Source organism: Narcine bancroftii, chromosome 14 (assembly GCF_036971445.1).
Source record: "Narcine bancroftii isolate sNarBan1 chromosome 14, sNarBan1.hap1, whole genome shotgun sequence".
In the NCBI taxonomy this organism is placed as follows: Eukaryota; Metazoa; Chordata; class Chondrichthyes; order Torpediniformes; family Narcinidae; genus Narcine; species Narcine bancroftii.
This window is the reverse complement of record NC_091482.1, coordinates 38,444,701-38,466,538: the sequence shown is the minus strand read 5'-3', so window position 1 is coordinate 38,466,538 and position 21,838 is coordinate 38,444,701. Positions and strand designations below refer to the sequence as shown.

At 45.1% G+C, this 21,838-nt stretch overlaps 1 protein-coding gene across 8 annotated transcripts in view; it reads right to left on the bottom strand.

Annotated features, from left to right (window-relative positions):
* Positions 1 to 3,362: 3,362 nt before the first annotated feature.
* The window catches only part of LOC138749785 (craniofacial development protein 2-like), a 33,598-nt gene continuing 15,122 nt past the window's right edge, over positions 3,363 to 21,838 (bottom strand). For 6 of the 8 annotated variants that reach the window (XM_069911648.1, XM_069911646.1, XM_069911647.1 and 3 more), the window contains one exon: positions 13,136 to 14,306. In XM_069911648.1, coding sequence (XP_069767749.1) covers positions 13,153 to 14,306 — 1,154 coding nt within the window. In that variant the 3' untranslated portion in view covers positions 13,136 to 13,152. Of the gene's footprint in view, positions 5,807 to 7,311; positions 7,451 to 8,100; positions 11,021 to 13,135; positions 14,307 to 21,838 lie in introns of those variants that run through there. The other 2 variants (XM_069911651.1, XM_069911654.1) reach the window with 2 other exon arrangements.

Below are 21,838 nucleotides of genomic sequence, written 5' to 3'. Positions count from 1 at the left end.
TCCCCCCTTGATCCTTCCCATGTGACTCCTGGCCATAAAGGTCGAGTCCCCTCTCCTTCCCGCTCATTTTCCTAGCCTAGACCCGGACCAGGAGTCTCTTGCTTAATAAAGCCAATCGTTCCCCTCAGTCTTTTGTCTACATCATTATTAGGCTACCGATAGTGCCCAACACTCAGAGAGTGGTAGCTGAGTGGTATGATCTTCCAGAAGAGGTAGTTGCAGCAGGGTCAATTCTGTCATTTAAGAGGAGGTTAGATGAGTACATGGATGTGAGGAGGTTGGAGGGTTATGGGCAAGGGAGTGGGTAGGTGGAACTAGTGGAGTTTCACTTAAATCGGTGTGGACGAGAAGGGCCAATATGGCCTGTTTCTGTACTGTAAATTGTTATATGGTTATATGGATACACAGTGTATTAAAAGGATAGGCAGGTAAGCATTGTGGTGGGGAGAAGGTGTAGAGGTGGTGTGGTTTGTTGGTAAGGATCATTTATTCTTAGAAAGAAGTGACATAAAATTAGAAGTTATGGAACTTTATGTTATGGAAGTTATGAAATTAGATGTTATAAAATGGCAAGGCTAACAAGACAGTGTTGACTGTCATGTACAGATCTCCAAACTGTTGCCGTGATGTGGAAAACAATTTGGAGCATCAGATAAAAAAAAGGCATATCAAAAGGGCAATATTATAGTAGTCATGGGGGATTTTAACATGCAAGTTGATTGGGAAAAACACGTTGGAAATGGACCTTGAGAGATTTTGTCGCGCATGCAGCCATCTTCAGCGCAAACTCCGGGAGATCCAAAATGAGTGGTGGACTAGCCTCGCCAAACGAACACAGCTCAGCGCGGACATTGGCGACTTCAGGGGTTTCTACGAGGCTCTAAAGGCTGTGTACGGCCCCTCACCCCAAGTCCAAAGCCCGCTGCGCAGCTCAGACGGCAAAGTCCTCCTCAGCGACAAGATCTCCATCCTCAACCGATGGTCAGAACACTTCCAATCTCTTTTCAGTACCAACCGCTCAGTCCAAGATTCCGCCCTGCTCCAGCTCCCTCAACAGCCCCTAAGGCTAGAGCTGGATGAGGTTCCCACCCTGGATGAGACATATAAGGCAATCGAACAACTGAAAAGTGGCAAAGCAGCAGGTATGGATGGAATCCCCCCAGAAGTCTGGAAGGCTGGCGGCAAAACTCTGCATACCAAACTGCATGAGTTTTTCAAGCTTTGTTGGGACCAAGGTAAACTGCCTCAGGATCTTCGTGATGCCACCATCATCACCCTGTACAAAAACAAAGGCGAGAAATCAGACTGCTCAAACTACAGGGGAATCACGTTGCTCTCCATTGCAGGCAAAATCTTCGCTAGGATTCTACTAAATAGAATAATACCTAGTGTCGCCGAGAATATTCTCCCAGAATCACAGTGCGGCTTTCGCGCAAACAGAGGAACCACTGACATGGTCTTTGCCCTCAGACAGCTCCAAGAAAAGTGCAGAGAACAAAACAAAGGACTCTACATCACCTTTGTTGACCTCACCAAAGCCTTCGACACCGTGAGCAGGAAAGGGCTTTGGCAAATACTAGAGCGCATCGGATGTCCCCCAAAGTTCCTCAACATGATTATCCAACTGCACGAAAACCAACAAGGTCGGGTCAGATACAGCAATGAGCTCTCTGAACCCTTCTCCATTAACAATGGCGTGAAGCAAGGCTGTGTTCTGGCACCAACCCTCTTTTCAATCTTCTTCAGCATGATGCTGAACCAAGCCATGAAAGACCCCAACAATGAAGACGCTGTTTACGTCCGGTACCGCACGGATGGCAGTCTCTTCAATCTGAGGCGCCTGCAAGCTCACACCAAGACACAAGAGAAACTTGTCCGTGAACTACTCTTTGCAGATGATGCCGCTTTAGTTGCCCATTCAGAGCCAGCTCTTCAGCGCTTGACGTCCTGCTTTGCGGAAACTGCCAAAATGTTTGGCCTGGAAGTCAGCCTGAAGAAAACTGAGGTCCTCCATCAGCCAGCTCCCCACCATGACTACCAGCCCCCCCACATCTCCATCGGGCACACAAAACTCAAAACGGTCAACCAGTTTACCTATCTCGGGTGCACCATTTCATCAGATGCAAGGATCGACAATGAGATAGACAACAGACTCGCCAAGGCAAATAGCGCCTTTGGAAGACTACACAAAAGAGTCTGGAAAAACAACCAACTGAAAAACCTCACAAAGATAAGCGTATACAGAGCCGTTGTCATACCCACACTCCTGTTCGGCTCCGAATCATGGGTCCTCTACCGGCACCACCTACGGCTCCTAGAACGCTTCCACCAGCGTTGTCTCCGCTCCATCCTCAACATCCATTGGAGCGCTCACACCCCTAATGTCGAGGTACTCGAGATGGCAGAGGTCGACAGCATCGAGTCCACGCTGCTGAAGATCCAGCTGCGCTGGATGGGTCACGTCTCCAGAATGGAGGACCATCGCCTTCCCAAGATCGTATTATATGGCGAGCTCTCCACTGGCCACCGTGACAGAGGTGCACCAAAGAAAAGGTACAAGGACTGCCTAAAGAAATCTCTTGGTGCCTGCCACATTGACCACCGCCAGTGGGCTGATAACGCCTCAAACCGTGCATCTTGGCGCCTCACAGTTTGGCGGGCAGCAGCCTCCTTTGAAGAAGACCGCAGAGCCCACCTCACTGACAAAAGGCAAAGGAGGAAAAACCCAACACCCAACCCCAACCAACCAATTTTCCCTTGCAACCGCTGCAATCGTGTCTGCCTGTCCCGCATCGGACTGGTCAGCCACAAACGAGCCTGCAGCTGACGTGGACTTCTTACCCCCTCCATAAATCTTCGTCCGCGAAGCCAAGCCAAAGAAGAAAAGATTGTGTAATGCACCTGAGGTGATTAGAGAGTGTATGGTATTGGAACCATTAGGAGGCAGTGATCACAATATGATTATATTCAAATTCAAGTTTGACAAGGAGAAAAGAAAGTCAGATGTATTGGGATTTCTGTGAACTGAATTACAGTGCCACAAGAGGGGAACTGGTCAAAGTAGGTTGCAGGGGGGGCACTCGTAGGGAAGATGGTATAAAGGGATTGTTCCTTTAAAACATTGATCCCTAGAATGCATTCATCTATTACAGCTCAGCTTCTATTATCATCATCCCCTTAAGCTCTGAACCCTGGGTCTCTGCACCACGCTCTCCTACTGGATCCTTGACTTCCTCAGCAGAAGCCAACAGACAGTGTAAATCGGTAACAATGTCCCTTCCTCACTGGATGAAGTTTCCACAAGACATGGGGAAGATGCACGATAAATACATATCAAAAAAATATAATCTTTTTGACAGAAACTTTAATGGAAAAATGTCACAATTGTGGCTAACTGTGGAAGCCAAAGTGAACGTGAAAGGAATACAAGGAAGCAAAAATTAGTGGGTCAGTAGAGGATTGCAATGCTTTAAGAGGTTGATCATAGCCAACACCACTGGGGATCCTGAAGGGGTGGTGCCATGTGCTGCAGCAGGCAGTCCACAATTTGAATCATCGCCCTTTAAAAGGAGGTACACCTTTCCACCGACTTCTTCACGCTTCTGAATTACAGCCTATTCCAGAGGAAAAACAGTCATTGCCCCCCACTCCCGAACTAGAGAATGCCGGACAAAATATATGGTTGGCCCTCCTGCAAAAGGAGAAATAGTGACACCTGCTCAGGGTAACACTCGGTGGGTAGCTATTGAGGGACAGGATGATTTAGTCTGTTTAAACGCTGAATGCTTCCGGTATCGTGAGTGACATGTGTCAGGCTTCTTTGTTCCAGGTTCTCCGTCTTACGCTCCTGGTGATCTGGCTTAACAGCTGCTTTGGTGCCAACAATTGGACTTGTAATGTTGAGGACGTTCCGAGGGAGTTGCCCGTGGGAAACATGGTCCGATGCATTACATCAAGGAATTCCTCGGTCATCCGCCTCAAGTGCAGCTTGGAGGGTTATGGGCAAGGGAGTGGGTAGGTGGAACTAGTGGAGTTTCATGTTATTGTTCAGCATGTTTCAAAATCTGTTCGTGAGCTCCAGTATCTGGGTATTGTGGCCCACAAGGATAATTTGAGCCTTGGTTGGAATCCTTTTTCATGGTTAGCTGGTACATTTGGGGGGTTGGGCCACCCTATTCTCTGTTGGTTGCTCGCATTATTGCTTGTTTTTGTGATTATTGTAGTTTTGATTTCTCTTTTATGCTCTTTTTGTACTCTTATGCTTGTTAAGTCTCGTGTCTGACAGCATGTGACCAAGGGGTTGAATGTAATGGAAGATTCTAACCGTGTTTTTTTTATTTTTGCAGCCTCGTTTTTTAGAATCAGCAGACATAAGCTAAATTCCACCGAGGACATTTACGAAAGGACATCTGTGTACCAAGAACATTTAATCTTCCTGCTTGTTTTGGTCACAGCAGACATAAGCTAAATTCCACCGAGGACATTTACGAAAGGACATCTGTGTACCAAGAACATTTAATCTTCCTGCTTGTTTTGGTCACAGACTGTCAGAGGCCTAGCCTTGATGCAAAATAAACCATTGTATTCAAAGTGATAATCTGAAAATTATGTTATTCGATAGAAGCCTAGCATGCTAGCTTGCTCGCTTATCTTTCTTGCTGTGCTGGGAATATGTGCTTGGGTAAGCAGTTATTGGGTAATATAACCCATGGTCCCGCTGCTGAAGTTTGAGACTCTCCAAGAGGTGGCAACATCTGTCAGCAAGAAGAAGAACTTCTGGAGTCCAGCCAATGTCCCGGTCGGGGGAGGTGGAGAAGCTGCTACCGGAGCCCTGACAATCTACTACAAATGTGCAGTCGTTCCTTCGCTTCGGCAGTTGGGACCAGTCCAAGCGTTGATAAGTATAGTTGGGAAGGGCTTGCATATTGTAGTTTGAAATCAGCTTTTGAATTTGTAATAAACATTTGTATAAACTGAACTGTTCTCGGTGTGTGTGGCTATTTTCTTTCAGTAGCTCAAACACTGTGACCAATCTAAAACGAACAAAATGAGAGGTATAAGTTTACCCAAGACAACACTAAGAGGTCTTGTCTCTCTGCAAGACTCACCTGGAAGGCTAGACTTATAGCTCTGTACTGCTTTATATACAAGGTCACCAGGATGACCCCTGGTGACCTAGTGGTGTAATTACATATCTCCACTTTCACCCCCCTTAAAAAAATTGTTATTCCCCACACCCCCGTTCCATTGTTTGTAAGTTCATAAGTCCAAAATTTTTTTTCCGTTGTCTTCAGGACCTCCTTCGTAGTGGTATAGGGGTGGGTAGTGCAGTCTGCCTTTCGGCCTTTCTTGGTGGAGGTGTGGGAGTGGGAAGTACTAGATGGCTATAAGGTCGTGTAGGCTGGTGATCCCCTTGTATGGGATTAGGTCCTGCCATCATGTTTAGGGTGGTGACATTTTGTGGGGTGGGCATATCCAGGGACTGATTTCTGGGGTGGGTGGTATAGTACTCTGGGATGACTCAATGAACAACTGTTCTAGTGACTTCTGCTGTGCTCCTTGTTGATTCATAGACATCTGTGTTTCCTCCACGTTATTCACACATCTGGCTGGTGTGAGATCCTTGGTGGCCACCGAGTCTTCTCTTCCATCTGGAAATGTGACGAAGGCGTACTGAGGGTTCACATGCCTCAACTCCATTTGATCCACCAGTGGGACTGCTTTGTGGGGTCTGCAGTGCTTCCAAAGGAGAACAGATCCTGGTGTCATCATCCATTTAGGCAGCACTGTGCCCGTCGTGGCTTTCCTTGTGAAAGAAAATATACGGTCATGTGGGGTCATGTTAGTGGCAGTACACAACAAAGAACGTATAGAGTGTAGGGCTTCTGGGAATAATTCTTGCCATCTAGTAACAGGCAGGTCTTTTGCTTTTAGGACCTCTGACCCTTGTAGGGGTCGCGAGAAGAAGGCCACTGGTCATCCGTCTTGGTTTAGGGTGGCTGCCAGAGCTACATCGGATGCATCTGTTTCTACTTGAAACGGGATCAACTCATCTATGGACTGCATGTTAGCTTTAGCGATATGGTCCCTAATGTCCCTGAATGCTCTGGTGGCTGCTGAGCACAGTGGGAAAACGGAGGCTTTTATGTGGGCGGGTCCTGTCGGCATAGTTGGGGACCCATTGGGCGAAGAAAGTGCTTTTAGCATGTGTGGCACTGGGAGGTCTAGGAGAGGGTGCATACGGGCTGGGTCTGGGCTGATTTCCCCGTTCTGCACTATGTAGCCCAGGATTGGCAACTTCCTGGCACTTAAAGACACATTTATCCCTGTTGTATGTTAGGTTCCTTTCCTCGGCTGCCTGGAAGAAGCATTTTAAATTCGTGTCATGATCTTCCTGAGTGTGGCCACAGATTGTCACGTTGTCTAAGTAGGGGAACACCGCTTTCAGTTGGAACTCATCTACTATTCAGTCCATTTCTCTCTGAAACAGGGACACACCATTGGTGACATCGAAGGGGACTAGCAGAAATTGATACAGCCTGCCATCTGCCTCAAATGCCATGTAAATGCGATCGCTGTTTCTAATGGGCAGTTGGTGGTATGCTGCTTTCAGGACGATAATGGAGAACACCTTATACCGTGTAATGTTGTTGACCATGTCTGCTATGCATATCAGGGGGTAGGCATCTAGTTCTATAAATTTGTTGATTGTCTGGCTGTAATCCACTACCATGCGCAGTTTTTCTCCTGACTTTACTACAACCAACTGGGCTTTCCAGGGGCTGGTGCTCTGCTCTATGATGCCCACCTGTAGTAGCCTGTGGACCTCTGTCCTAATGAAGGCTCTGTCCCTCGGGCTGTACCTCCTGCTCTTTGTGGCTATTAGTGTGCATTCTAGGGTCAGGTGTGTGAACAGTGGAGGGGGTTCTATGTTCAGGACAGACAGGCTGCAGTGTTGTTTCTTCGTAAGGCATAGTGAGGGGTGAGGCCTGTAATGCTTTCTAACTGGCACTGAAAATCTAACCCCAATAGTACCAGGGCACAGAGGTGAGGGAATACTAGTAATTTGAACCCTTTGTATTTTGTGCCCTGGATTTCTCGAGTAACCCTGCAAAACTGTTTTACCTCAGCTGCAAGGCTGATGGCTGCTAACAGGATCTGGTGCTTACTCGGGCATGTGGAGAGGGCAAGGTGGTTCACTAACCCCTGGTCAATAAAACTTTCAGTGCTTCCACTATCTATTAAGCAATTTACCCTCACATCATTAATTTTGATGCACACAGTGGCATCAGATAAATTGTGAAGACTCGCCTGATTCTGGCGTGTCCTTCGTGTCGTTCCATCCAATAGTACTCGGCGTTATATTCATCTCCTGAAGATTGTGTCCTCTGCTTTGTAGCATTTGTCCAAGATGGCCGGCTGCACATGGCATTCTTCTTCTTCTGTTTGTCTGTGGAGAAAGAAGAGCTTTCCCGCCTCTCATTAGCATGAGAATGGGCCTTGGCTGTGGCCTTGGGGTTTCTGCAGACTTTTGCATAATGCCCATGTTTTCCACAGTTGGAACAGACATTTCCTCTGGCAGGGCAGAGGGCTCTGGGGGACCTTTGTCCACAGAAAAAGCACTTGGGACCCTCAAGGTGTGCTGCTGCTGCTGTGAACTCCTGTGAGGCAGCATACTTTTCTTTTCATGGGTCTAGGGCAGTGTTTTCCAACCTTTTCCTTTCCCCTTGTGATAGTACAGATTCTATCACCAATGTGTATATGTACATATGTACAGATGGTAGTGTAGATGACTGTGATTGGCTGAGAGTGTAGCTACACCTACTGGCAGGTCTTAAAGAATTGCTCCTAGCCAGACCAGGTCATTCTGGACTGGTCGACCTACTTGTGATATGCTCCAGTCTTTTAGTTAATAAAAGCCTTGGTTTGGATCGACAAGTCTTTGGTTCTTTTGACGTGCATTACAATTTTATTAACGAAAACTAAATTTTGAAGGGATGGAGCGTATGCTACGGCTGGAACGCCTCGACATCGACCCACAGTCAGCTACAGCCTCGAATGACTTTAAGCGCTGGGTGAGGTGCTTTGAAACATACTTACGGCTCTCTGATCCTCCCGTGATAAGAGGACAGCCTTCGACTACTAATATTGATGACGATGGTGTCCCCGAGAGTCTACCAGAGTGTCCAGGACACGACCACTTACGGCGCAGCATTGAAGGTGCAGAAAGGGCTCTACGAGCAACCAGTGAACAAGGTCTATGCTCGGTACAAACCTGCTACAAGGAGGTGTGAGAGATAATAGAATATAGGAAGTAAAGCTAGTATGAATGAAATAAGGAATACTAGACTAGATTAGAGGAAGTTAAGTAAGTGCTGAGTAGGGATGAATTCTGATAAGGATGAATTCCGATAAGAGTGTGAGGAAGGGTTAGGCAAGTATAATAGAATAAGGGTCATAGTGATAGAAAGAATTAGCAAGTTCTGCATATAGAATTTAGTACTGGGGGTTGAGATGTGTGAATAAGGACAAAAGCAGATTCATGAATAAGGACAATGACATGATGGGACCCAGACAGGATACCCCATGGTCTTTCAAGTTTACAGAAACTGCACTTAGGCAGACAGAATTACCAAATGCCAAACCAATTCAGGAGGCCAAGAATGTTAAGGTGGGGGGAGTACCTCTACACTGAAATGAACTGTATAAAAGTTGGGTGAGCCCCAGTATGTGTGTGTATTCCCAGGGTAAGGGGAAGCACCCAACTTTGCACTGTTGTACAATAAATGTTCTTTGTTCTCAATTTTTGTCTCGAACGAAATCTGTGAAGGTACTTCTGCTTCTCACAGAGGCAACAGCCTCATTTAAAGCTTATATTCAGGCACTAAGGGACTGTGCCTGCACAGACAGAACTGCTGTGGAGACCACAGATGATCTCATTCAGAATGCCTATGTGGCCAGGGTTCGATCGCTAGAGCACGGGGGAGAAAGCCTAGAGGACGTGATCCAGATCACAGAGACAATGGAGACTACGGTCTTAAGTATGGACATGTACACCGGGGCTGGACCCCACACTCTGATGTAAGTAGGATGCCTTCCCTCTACCCTACTACTGCCGCTACGCTGCCCGATGCAAACCAAAAGTTTTATTTCTGCGGGAAGAATGAGCACAGCAGGTCCCAATGCCCGGCGAGAAAAGCCAGGCCACTTTGCTGCAATCTGTTGCTCCAAAATGGCCACACAGTGCCTCGTGTGAAGCCAAATCACCACTGTCCATTTCAAACACTTCTTCCTCAGAGCTCTCATCCAATGAGAGCACAGGCTCCACCGTGCGGCAGCGCCTGACATCACGGGTCAGACGCCGAGAGCACAAGGTACAACCCACCATTGCCGCAATGACGTTCACCCTAACATCCAAGCAGGACCCAGCCCAGACCTCAATTCCTGCAGTCGCCGCCGACCAGGGACCCACCACTGCTGCTTACCAGGGTTCGTCGCTGCCACCACCGACCAGGGACCCGACGCCACCGTCCGGGGACCCACCACTGTTGCGGACTGGTGACATGCCGACGCTGCCAACCCGGTACCTGTCGACGCTGCTGACCGGGAACCCAACACTGCCATCCGGGGACCCACCACCACTGACCGCCCCCTGCTGACCGCCCCACCGCCGATGGCAAGCAGCGACCCCCAATACTTACCTTTGGCTGCAGGCAGCAACACCACCTCCCCGACACTGTTTTTCCAGGCCCCACTGTTTGCGTAATGTTATCACGCAGGTCTCCATTGTCTACATTACAAGTCTCTGCATCAATAACCCTTGACAAGGACTACCCCCAACCCCTCACAAAAGCAATGGAATTGATTAAAGTGCATGGACACTATACAACTTGCTTATTTGACTCGGGGTCAACAGACAGTTTTATCCGCATGGACCTGCCCCACCGTCTCCCCACTACACAGAAAATTTAATTGGCGACCAGATCGCTCTCGACTGGTGTAAAGGGATACTGTGTGGTGACCCTGAAAGTCCAGGACATCACATTCACAGACTTCAAACTATTAGTCCTTCCCCAATTGTGCACCCCTGCTCTGCTGGGACTGGATTTTCATTGCCAATTTCAAACTATTTCCCTGCATTTTGGGGGGCCTCACGCTCTGCTCTCTGTCTATAACCACTCCACCCTGGGAACCTCCTGCCAGCGGCAGCCTGAGCCACCCGCCCTCACGCCCCGGGGCCTCACCTGTAGTTTCTTCACCCTCCGAGTTGCTCAGCCAGCACTTTACGCAAATCTCACCCCTGGCTGGAAGCCTGTGGCCACCAAAAGCCGGCAATATAGATCTGAACACAGGAAATTTATCACAAACGAGGTGTGCAGACTGCTGGATGAGGGCATTATCGAACCTAGCTCGAGTCCATGGAGGGCCCAGGTAGTGGTTGTTAAAAACAGGGAGAAGCCGCGGATGGTGGTTGACTATAGCCAGACTATCAACCGCTTCACGCTCCAGGATGCGTATCCCCCTCCATGGATCATGGATGTGGTGAATCAGATCACCCAATACCGTGTATTTTCCATCATTGACTTGCGTTCGGCCTATCATCAGCTCCCGATCTGCCGAGAAAACCAACCTTTCACGGCCTTCGAAGCGAATGGGTGGCTGTAGCAATTCCTCAGGGTACCCTTTGGGGTCACAAATGGCGTCGCGATCTTCCAGCGGGAAATGGACCGGATGGTGGACCAGAATGGGCTGACTGCTACTTTCCCGTATCTGGACAATGTCACCATCTGCAGCCATGACACGGAGGATCACGATGCCAACCTTGAGAAAATTTTTCGGACTGCATCTCGGCCGCACTTGACCTACAATTTCGACAAGTGAGTCTTCCGGACCACTCAGCTCGCAATTCTGGGTTATGTGGTTCAGAACGGGGTGGTCATGCTGGATCCTGACCACATGCGTCCCCTTGTGGATGTCCCCCCCCACCCCCATCATCCAGAAGGCACTCAAACGCTGCCTGGGTTTTTTCTCTTACTATGACCAATGGATTCCACACTATGCCAACAAGGCACGGCCACTCATCAAGACTGCCTCCTTCCCCTGTCAACTGAATCCAGAGCGGCCTTCGACCGCATCAAATCGGACATCGCTGCTGCAATGCTGCACGCCATCGATGAGTCCATTCCATTCCAAATCGAAAGCGATGCATCTGGCTTTGCACTGGCAGCCACTTTGAACCAGGTCAGCTGGCCAGTAACCTTCTTCCCCAGAACCCTCCAAGGTCCTGAGAGCCGACACTCCTTTGTTGAGAAGGAGGCCCAGGCAGTACATTGTTGGAGACACTACCACACTGGCAGGTGCTTTACGCTGCTGACCAACCAATGCATGGTCTCCTTCATGTTTAGCAATACCCAGTGAGGTAAGATCAAGAATGACAAAATCGCCAGGTAGAGAATCGAGCTCTCCACCTTTAATTATGACATACTGTATCGGCCTGGTAAACTCAATGACCCACCAGATGCGCTCTCCAGGGGGACTTGCACCAACATGCAACTGGACAGGCTGCAGAAAGTCCATGAGGAGCTCTGACATCCAGGGGTCACTAGACAGCCCAGTGTGCGTTGAGTGCAAGCCCCACTTCCTTCCGGAGAACATCCACGTCATCAAAGCCACCCGCCCCTTTGAGCGTCTCAGCGTAGACTTCAAGGGGCCCCTACCGTCAACCAACCGTAACACCTACATCCTTACAGCCATCGACGAGTACTCCCGCTTGCCGTTTGCTGTGTCCAGCTCGGACATGACTACCTCCTCATAGAGGCCCTACACAGCATCTTTGCCATCTTCAGGTACCCCATTTACATCCACAGTGACAGGGGTTCCTCATTTATGAGCGCAGAACTGCGGCAGTACCTTCTGGAGCATGGTATTGCTTCAAGCAGGACCACCAGCTATCACCCATGTGGTAATGGGCAAGTCAAAAGAGAGAATGCCACCGTCTGGAAAGCGGTTATGTTTGCCCTCTGGTCCAAAGGTCTCCCCACCTCTCGCTGGCAGGATGTGCTCACTCGTGCCCTACACTCCATCTGCTCTCTCCTATGCACCACGACCAATGCCACCCCCCATGAAAGGATGTTCTCTTTCCCGAGGAAATCCGAGTCGGTTCCCGGTCCACCCTTTTACGACGCCACGTCCGGTACTCTAAGAATGTCCCCTTCGTGACTCTGCTCCAAGCGAACCCGCATTATGCCTACGTTGAGTACCCGGACGGACAGGAGGACACAGTCTTGGTAAGGGACCTAGCCCAAGCTGGATCAGGCGCAAGAGTGCCTTTAACCAAACTTCCCTCTATTCCTTCTCCCCCAGGTCATGTGCTTGAACAGAGGGACCAGCACCACCCCACCAGCTCAGGCCAGTTTGTTGACAACGCCATTGGGGAATTGAGTAAAGCAGTGGCCGCACCCGGTGACACAACTCTGGCAACCCCAATTCCGGCACCACGGTGGTCACACCGGATGGTCAGGCCCCCTGACCGGTACAGCCCTTAACCTCCATCCACCCTGGGGTCGGTTCTCAAACAAGGGGTGAATGTGATAGTACAGATTCTATCACCAATGTGTATATGTACATATGTACAGATAGTAGTGTAGGATGACAGTGATTGGCTCAGAATGTAGCTACACCTACTGGCAGGTCTTAAAGAATTGCTCCTAGCCAGACCAGTTCATTCTGGACTGGTCGACCTACTTGTGATATGCTCCAGTCTTTTAGTTAATAAAAGCCTTGGTTTGGATCAACAAGTCTTTGGTTCTTTCGACGAGCATTACACCACTCATATACCACTTTAAGCAATCTGTACACCATCAATGCTCTGTGATGAATAAGGGATTGCATAAGGTGGGATGTGAGTAGGAAGGGAAGGTTGAGAATCACTGCTCTGGACCCAATTGTGACTGAAATATTTTGATCTTTTGGAGTTCTGAAACCGTGCACATAACGTGTCAATTAGGTTCAATTAAAACAATGGTTTTTCAAACTTTTTCTTTCCAACCACATACCACCTTAAGAAATCCCTTACTCATCACAGAGCACCGATGGCAGAGGAATACTTAAAGTGGTATGTGAGTGGAAAGAAGAAAGTTGAGAACCACTGGGCTAGAGAGTCCAACAGTGTGACATTTGTCTCAGCCCCAGGGTCCTGGAGTACTCCTCCAATGATTTCCTGGTGCTTTTTAAAGCTTCTGCAATAGTCTTTGCCTCCTTTAGCCCCACCATTCCTTTCTCCAGCAATTGATGTCTCGTCTCAGTGGACTGTATGCCTGCAACAATTCTGTCCCTAATAAGGTCCTCCACATACTCCTGAGCTGATACTGCTTTAAAGTTGCCGCCTCTCGACAGGTCTTTCAGAGATAGTATAAAGTCTCTGGCAGACTCCCCTACTTGTTGTGACCTAGTCATGAGTCTGTACCGGGAGTGGAGTTCGCTATGCCCCTTATTGTAATGACTCTGTAAAATGCTCATTGCCTCTTGGTAGGACTTGGCATCCTGTATAAGGGAGTAAGGGTGGTCTCCCAGCTGTGCTAACAGCAGCTCTTTATCCGATGCCTCAGCACCCTCCACGTAATTCAGAAAGCATCTCTGCCAGCGGCCGAAGTGCGTGCCAGCTCCGGGATTTCTGGGGTTGAGCTCCAGCCTGACTGGTCGAAGCACATGGCTAAGCCGCAGTCTCTGATCCCTTAGGTGTAGAAAGGGTGGACCCTGGAGTACTGGGAGCTGCTGGTAGAGCTTCTGTGGGGCTTGTATCTGCTGGAGGAGTATCCTGGGCACTTGGGCCTGTTGACTGAGTCTCTGGCTTTGGGACATTTGCAGCAGGCTTGGGGGGATTCCAGCGGTAGCGACAGGTCTCCATGGTACAGGGGAAACTGCTGCTGGGGGAGTCACGGTAGCGGTGTATGCTTTCCCTGGCTCTGGCATGGTCATGAATTCTGCACATATGTGGTGATCATGAGCACGACTTGTGGTGATCCTTCCACCCGTGCTTGTAGTGGCCCCTTTCTGAACAGACCAGGGTTTAAGATCGGCGGTGCCTGTACTGGCAAACCCACAGGCAGGCAGAGCTCTTGGCCATTTATTACCTGCCCTATCAGACTTCTGTGGTCTTCCCGCATTCCACCATGATTCCAGTACAGCAGTCCCTCGCCTTCTCTGACCTCGAATGGTCATGCGTGCTAGTCGTCCCCGGATTCCATTCCTCAGGAAGAGTCTCCAGGTGGTGGGGAATGCGCATTGGAGCAGAAGCAGCTTCCATCCTAGTAGTATTTTATTAGTTTATTAAATTGTACTGACAATAACCACACCAACAGTGCAAGTATAAGACAGCTTTAATAAACTAATATGTACACTAAGAGGTCTTGTCTCTCAGAAGACGAACCTGGAAGGCTGAACTGTAGCTCTGGACTCCTTTATATACAAGGTCACTGGGATGACCCCTGGTAACCTCGTGATGTAATTACATATCACCACACACCCATCCCCCCATATACCACCCTTCCCCCAAAAGGAAAAAAGAAAAAGAGAAAGAACAAGACAAGAGACCCTCAACAGGGTCTATTACCTTAAAGTTTCTTATATACTGAGACCTTAAGGAGAAGGGAATGTTACAGCTTCATTTAAATATTAACACCCATATTTTGTAAACAAGGGCTCCATATCTTCCAAAATATTTGTCTCTTAAAGTATAAGTAATTTTCTCAAGTGGTATACAACTCTCGACTTCAAGCATACCATCTCTATATACCCAAATCTGTATCAGATTCCAAGTTATGGTCATACAAATTGCTGAAGCAATTTGAACATCTTTTGATACATATTCAATTTCAACTTAGATTCAATATTCTTAATATCACCCAATAAAAACAACATTGATCCTATGGGAATTTAATTCCCATTATTCGTTCCAATAATTTCCCCATTTCTAACCAAATTTAATTTTGGGTCACTGCCAAGTAGAATGCAAAAATGTACCAATTTCCTGTCCACATCTAAGACGTAAATTCAAAAGAGTCTGATTCCATTTTTAAGTTTATATGGTTAGATATAAAATTATATTGCACCATTCTATATCTCACATTTATTGTACTTTTCATATTTTCTCTACATATCCCAATCCAATCTTGTTCATCTATTTGTTTATTTAAATCTACTTCCCATCTTTGTCTAGAATTATGAAGCCCTATTTTTGGACTTTCTTTTGTATTAACATATACATCATTGAGATAAATTTCTTTATATTTCCATTATGTGACAATAATTCTAATTCTGTCTCTACTGGTAATAACAGCTCTTGGCCATAATTTTCATGTAAAGAATTCATAACATGAACTCATAACATTGTGGGGTCTCGTCCAATTTTGAATCATTCTAAACTATTTACAGTTTTGGGATTGTAAACTTTTAGAGTTTTGTGATTTATTGCTTAATTGTTTCTCCAACCTAATTTAAAGCTTGTAAGGGGAAACAGCAGCAATGGATATTGATGACTTTATGAAGCTTGCATCTTTCGCTGACCTGCAGAAAATGAGTAAACAAGATTTGCTATTCATTGCTAGGGAATTAAATCTTGATGAAGTCAAAACTGGTATGAAGAAAACTGAAATACAGAGAATTATAGCAAAATATTGTATCAACAAAGAAATAATTGAAAAGGAATACTTAGAAAATGCTCCTGTAATTTGCTCTTTTGAACTGCAATTGTAATTTAAAAAATTAAAGAAGAAGCCGATAAATAAGAGAAAACATGAGGTGGAAGAAGCTGATAAAATAGGAAATATGAGAAAGCTACAAGAATTAGGATAAGACTTGGGATACAGGGAGAGAATAAAACTGAAGCTCCATCTTCTCCAGAGAAGTTTATGGTGAGTAGAGAGGTTCATTTCCTCCTTTTGATGAGAGGACAATTCATACATATTTTCAGCTTTTTGAAAAGGTTGCTCAGAGTTCAAAATGGCCAGAAGAAAAACGGCCTCTCATGGTTCAAAGTGTATAGAAGGGAAAATAACTACTGGCAGATTTTAGTTTGAATGACACTGTTGAAAAGCCTTATGAGTTAGTTCCAAAAGCGTATCGACAAAAGCTTAGGAGTTTGGGAAAAGCATGAAACCAATCTTATATGGATTTGCACTTGAAAAATCTGTACGTTTTCACCATTGATGTGCCTCAAAAGATATAAACAATGAATTCAATAGATTTAGAGAATTGATTTAAATTGAAGAAATTAAAAGGAGTGTGCCTAATGAGATCAAATTGTGTCTGGATGAAAAAGATGTAGATACAAGGCAATAGGCTGCTTGTTTAGCTGCTGAGTATTCATTGATTCACAAAAATAAATTTCAGTATAGTAAGCCTTTTCAGAAGTTTGAGGTTGAACAGCCCAGTAAACTTGAAATTAATCCTGGGGAGAAAATCAAGAAACCAGATGATAATTCAGAAAAAAGACAGAATTTTAGGTTTTGTCTGTTATTTCTGTAAGAAACCTGGTCAAGTTTGGCGTATTCAGACAGTTGAATGTGATGAGAATAAAAGTTTCATACCTGCCAAGGAGGTTATGAATGTTTTCAGGCCTTTTGTGTCAGAAGGCTTGATTTCTGTGAATGAAGGAGCTTTACAGGTGCCTATTAAAATTCTCAGAGATATGGGGACTGCCCAATCACTTTTTTTGGAAAATGTCTTAACCCTTGATTAGAAGACTGACACAGGAGAGACAACTTTGATTAGAAGTGTTGGAGGAGAGATAGAATCAATTGCCTTTCACAAAATAGTGTTAAATTCAGAATTAATTAAAGGACCAGTTGTAGTGGGAGTTATTTTAAAGTTACCCATGCGAGGAATCTCATTCTTATTAGGAAATGACTTAGCAGAAGATAAGGTTCAGTCAGTCTTGAAATTATCAAATAATCCAAGTAAAGATGAGGTTCATGAAGGTTGTGAAATATATCCTGCATGTACTTTGTCTAAGAAGATGAAAGCAAAGGAAGATCCAGTTGATAGAGACTTGCCCGTAATTCTGAAATAGAAGAGAAGCAGAAAGAACAGGTTAAATTTGATAGTCAGGGCTTATCTTTGTCAAGGAAAATTTCATTGCTGACTTGAGAAATAAGGTTGTGAATGAGGAGGAAAGTAAAGAAATGCCCTATGGATATTACTGGAAGGGTGAACTATAAATGAGAAAATAGAGACCATGCGATGTGGTTGCAAATGAGGAATGGGCAGTGGTTCATCAGGTGGTCTAAAGTCTACCAGAATTAAATTTTAAATTTAGCCCATAGTACATCTTTGGTAGGTCATTTAGGTGTGAAGAAGACCATGAATAAAATTTTGAGACAATTTTTTTGGCCTTGTTTGAGAAGGGATGTTGTATATTTTTGCCGGATATGCCACATTTGTCAGGTGTGGGGAAACCTAACCAGGTTCCTCCGGTAGCCCCTTTGCAACTTATTCTTGTGGTTGGGGAACTAGTGTTATCGTAGACTAAAATTAAGTCTGGTAATCAGTACTTATTAACAATTATGTTAATTTTATTTTATTTTATTTTATTTTATCAGCATCGAGATTTCCAGAGGCTATATGATTAAGAAATATTAAAGCTAAAACAGTGGAAAGATTTTTCACAGTTTTTGGATTACCTAAACAAATTCAGAGTTCTCAAGAAGGCACGAGGTTGTTTTGGCAGACAGCTTGATGGAAAACCTCAAGAGTTTCTACAGGGATGTTAAAAGGATCATTATAGACAAAATTAATCAAGAGGGCAAAAATAAATTACGAAAGTAAGTTTGCGGCAAATATAAAAACCAACTGCAAAAGCTTTTATAGATATGTCAAGAGGAAAAGATTGGTGAAATCCAGAGTAGGTCCCTTGCAGTCAGAATCAGGGGAATATATAATGGGGAATAAGGAAATGGAAGATCAATTAAATTCTTACTTTAGTTCTGTTTTCACAAGAGAGGATACAAATAACCTCCCAAGGATGTTGGGACACATAGAGACTAATGCAAGGGAGGAGCTGAAAGAAATCAGTATCTCTAAGGACATGATCTTGGGGAAATTGAAGGGATTGAAGGCCAATAATTCCCAAGGGCCTGATAATCTACATCTAATTAATCTAATTAAAGAAGTGGACATTCAGATAGCAGATTCTTTAAGAATTATTTTCCATAACTTGATAGACTCAGGATCAGTACCCATGGATTGGAGGGTAGCTAATGTTACCCCACTATTTAAAAAGGGGGGTAGAGAAAAAGTGGGGAATTATGGGCCAGTGAGCCTTACATCAGTAGTGGGTAAAATAATGGAATCCATTATTAAGGATGTAATAGCAGAGCATATGACTAGCAGAGAAGGGATCGGACAGTGTCAACATGGATTTACAAAAGGTAAATCGTGCTTGACAAATCTATTGGAATTCTTTGAGATGGTGACAGGTAAAATAGATGGGGGAGAGCCAGTGGATGTGGTGTACCTGGATATCCAAAAAGCCTTCGATAAGGTCCCACATAAACGACTGGCATGCAAAAAGGCATTGATGTGGATTGAGAACTGGCTGGCAGATAGAAGACAGAGAGTTGGGATAAACGGCTCATTTTCTGAGTGGCAGGCGGTGACCAGTGGGGTGCCACAGGGATCTGTACTGGGACCCCAGCTGTTCACAATTTACATTAATGATCTAGATGAGGGGATTGGATGTAATATCTCCAAATTTGCAGACGACACTAAGCTAGGAGGGGTTGTGTGCACTGAAGAGGGGGTCAGGAAGCTCCAGTGTGATTTGAATAAATTGCGGACTGGGCAGATACATGGCAAATGCACTACAATGTGGATAAATGTGAGGTTATCCACTTTGGTAATACAAACTGGAGGGCAGATTACTATTTGAATGGCAATAGATTGGGAGATGGGGAAGTGCAGAGAGACCTAGGGGTTCTTGTGCGCCAGTCACTGAAGGCAAACATGCAGGTACAGCAGCCGGTTTAAAAAGGCAAATGGTATGTTGGCCTTCATATCAAGAGGATTTGAGTATAGGAATAAGGATACCTTACTGCAGCTGTACAGAGCCTTGGTGAGACCACACCTGGAGTATTGTGTGCAGTTTTGGTCGCCTTATCTGAGGAAGGATGTTCTTGCAATGGAGGGAGTGCCAAGGCGATTCACCAGGCTGATACCTGGGATGGCAGGAATAACTTATGAGGAAAGATTGCGCAATTTGGGATTGTACTCGCTGGAGTTTTGAAGATTGAGAGGGGATCTCATAGAGACATATAAAATTCTGGCAGGACTGAACAGAATGGATGACGAAGGGTTGTTTCCAATTGTGGGGGAGTCCAGAATGGTGGGAGGCCATGGTTCGAGGATAATCGGCAAACCATTTAGAACCAAGATGAGGAGGAATTTCTTTACCCAGAGGGTGGTGAATCTGTGGAATTCATTGCCACAGAGAGCAGTAGAGGCAGGTTCATTGAATATATTTAAGAGGGAATTAGATATATTTCTTCAGTATAAGGGAATTAAGGGTTACGGAGAGAAGGCAGGGACGGGGTACTGAACTTTAATATCAGCCATGATCTCATTAAATGGCGGAGCAGGCTCGAAGAGCCGAATGACCTACTCCTGCTCCTATCTTCTATCTTTCTATGATTGGTCACCTTGAAGATCAGACGTGTTGCACTTTGGAAGAACAAATCAAGGTAGGACATACATGGTAAATGGTCGGGCACTAAGGAGTGCAGAAGAGGGATCTAAGAATACAGATGGAAATTCCCTGAAACTATTGTCACTAGTGGATAGGGTTGTAAAGAGAGCTTTTGGCATCTGTGCCTTTGTAAATCAAAGTATTGACCATAGGAGTTGGGATTTTATGGAAAATTTGTACTAAATATTGGCGAGATAAAATGCCAAGAATGGTATTGTAAAAACTGACCTGGAAATTTGACCAAGGGAGACTAAGAATGCCTAATTTTAAAAATTACTATAAAGCCATTCAATTATGATTCTTGACCTGCAGCTATCGCATTGGTGAAAAGGCAGCATAGGTACAGAATGAAATGAGTAAAATAGGATAAATCAATCTGGAACACATTCTGGCAAGAAGAACTTTTAAAAGGGAAAATGGAAACATCAATTTTAAAGCATTTACTAAAGGTATGGAATGGAATCCATATGGAAAGAGGATTGAAGAATTATTAAATGAACTTTACATCCCTATCTCAGAGCAATATTTGTGCACTGACTGGTTTCTCTCTTTCCTCTACCACCCTCTGTTTTCCTCTTTCTTCTTCCACCCACAATTTCTCCAATTCCAATTGCAACTCACCAAATTTGTCCTCCCTCACCAAGATAATATTTCATTATAATCCTCTGTATTTGTAATTTTCTCATCCATTGTTTAACTTCAGTCAGTTTTAATGCCTTAGAAATAACCATCAGTTCCTCTTTTCTCTTGCTGTGGAACTCTGCAGATGATGTTTGTGACAAAAATGTATTAATATCTAATGCTGCTATTTTTTTCACACACAAACTTTAAATGAGCTTGGAAAAAAAAATTAACAAATAACTTAAAAAAAAACCCTCTAATTTTCAAATGCTGGATGGACGAGCTCCCATAAAATGCTATGAGCCCAAAGGACTCCAAAACCCAACAGAAATGGATATTCTCCAAATCAAATGGTTACTTAAACAAAAGTTGCCTTTAATTACCTTTAAACATGAAAAGATAATCACACTTTAACTTAGCACTATTGAATTAACTAACCTATCTTAACCCCCCTTCTAATTCTAAGTGCATATGTTCTTTGGTTCAAAATCCAATCTCACTTCTCATTCCTCCAAGTTCACTGGATGCAGGCAATTCTTATGCTGTGCACAGAATTTAACATTTATAAAGTTCACCAGGTTTTGGTGCTTGAAAGGTAACTGGTTCTTGTCAGTTTTCAGAGAGAGAGAGAGATTCATTGTATGCTGGACACCCACAACTGATTGTTTTTAATCAGCAACTTCAGTGTCTTGCTGAAGAAACCAGCCCCCTCCAGATGATAACCTCTTTCTTTCAGGTGACCACAGAGTGCCTTTTTATTTCTCTTATTTAAATTGAAATGTTAGATAGCCAGTCCTCTCCTCTTGCATGAACTACAAGGATTTTCACCAGGCTGAACTAAGCACTCACAACCCATCTTCCAAATGAGGTTTTCCACAAGCTTGTCAGCTTGTCCTGTTCCAGTGCCACTATAGAACTGACCTCTGTTTGTCTGTCTGTCTGTCCATCTGTCTCCCTCTCCCCCTCCCTCCCCCTCTCTCTCTCTCTCTCTCTCTCTCTCTCTCTCTCTCTCTCTCTCTTTCTCTCTTTCTCTCTCTCAGAGAGAATGCCTGTTTGACTCTCTCTGCTTGCAAAAACAAATTACCGTCTTAAAACAGCAAGTTGCACTCCAGGCAGAATGTGGCTCTGACAGGTTCTTTCATCTGTTGCATTTTTGTAAACAACAATCCATTAGTGAAGTCTCTTGGGCACTCCCCAAAGCTTTTGCAAAGTTTGTTGGCCCCATTGCATCTAACATGAGCATAGGTCCAGAATTTTAAATAAGATCTGTTTTAAAGTGTTTGTATGTAACCTACACTAAAAAACAAGTCCCAATTTATCTCCCAAAAACATATGTATAATCTGTCACAGTAAATTGGCCGGTGTCTCTGAATACGCTTATCTTTGTGAGGTTTTTCAGTTGGTTGTTTTTCCAGACTCTTTTGTGTAGTCTTCCAAAGGCGCTATTTGCCTTGGCGAGTCTGTTGTCTATCTCGTTGT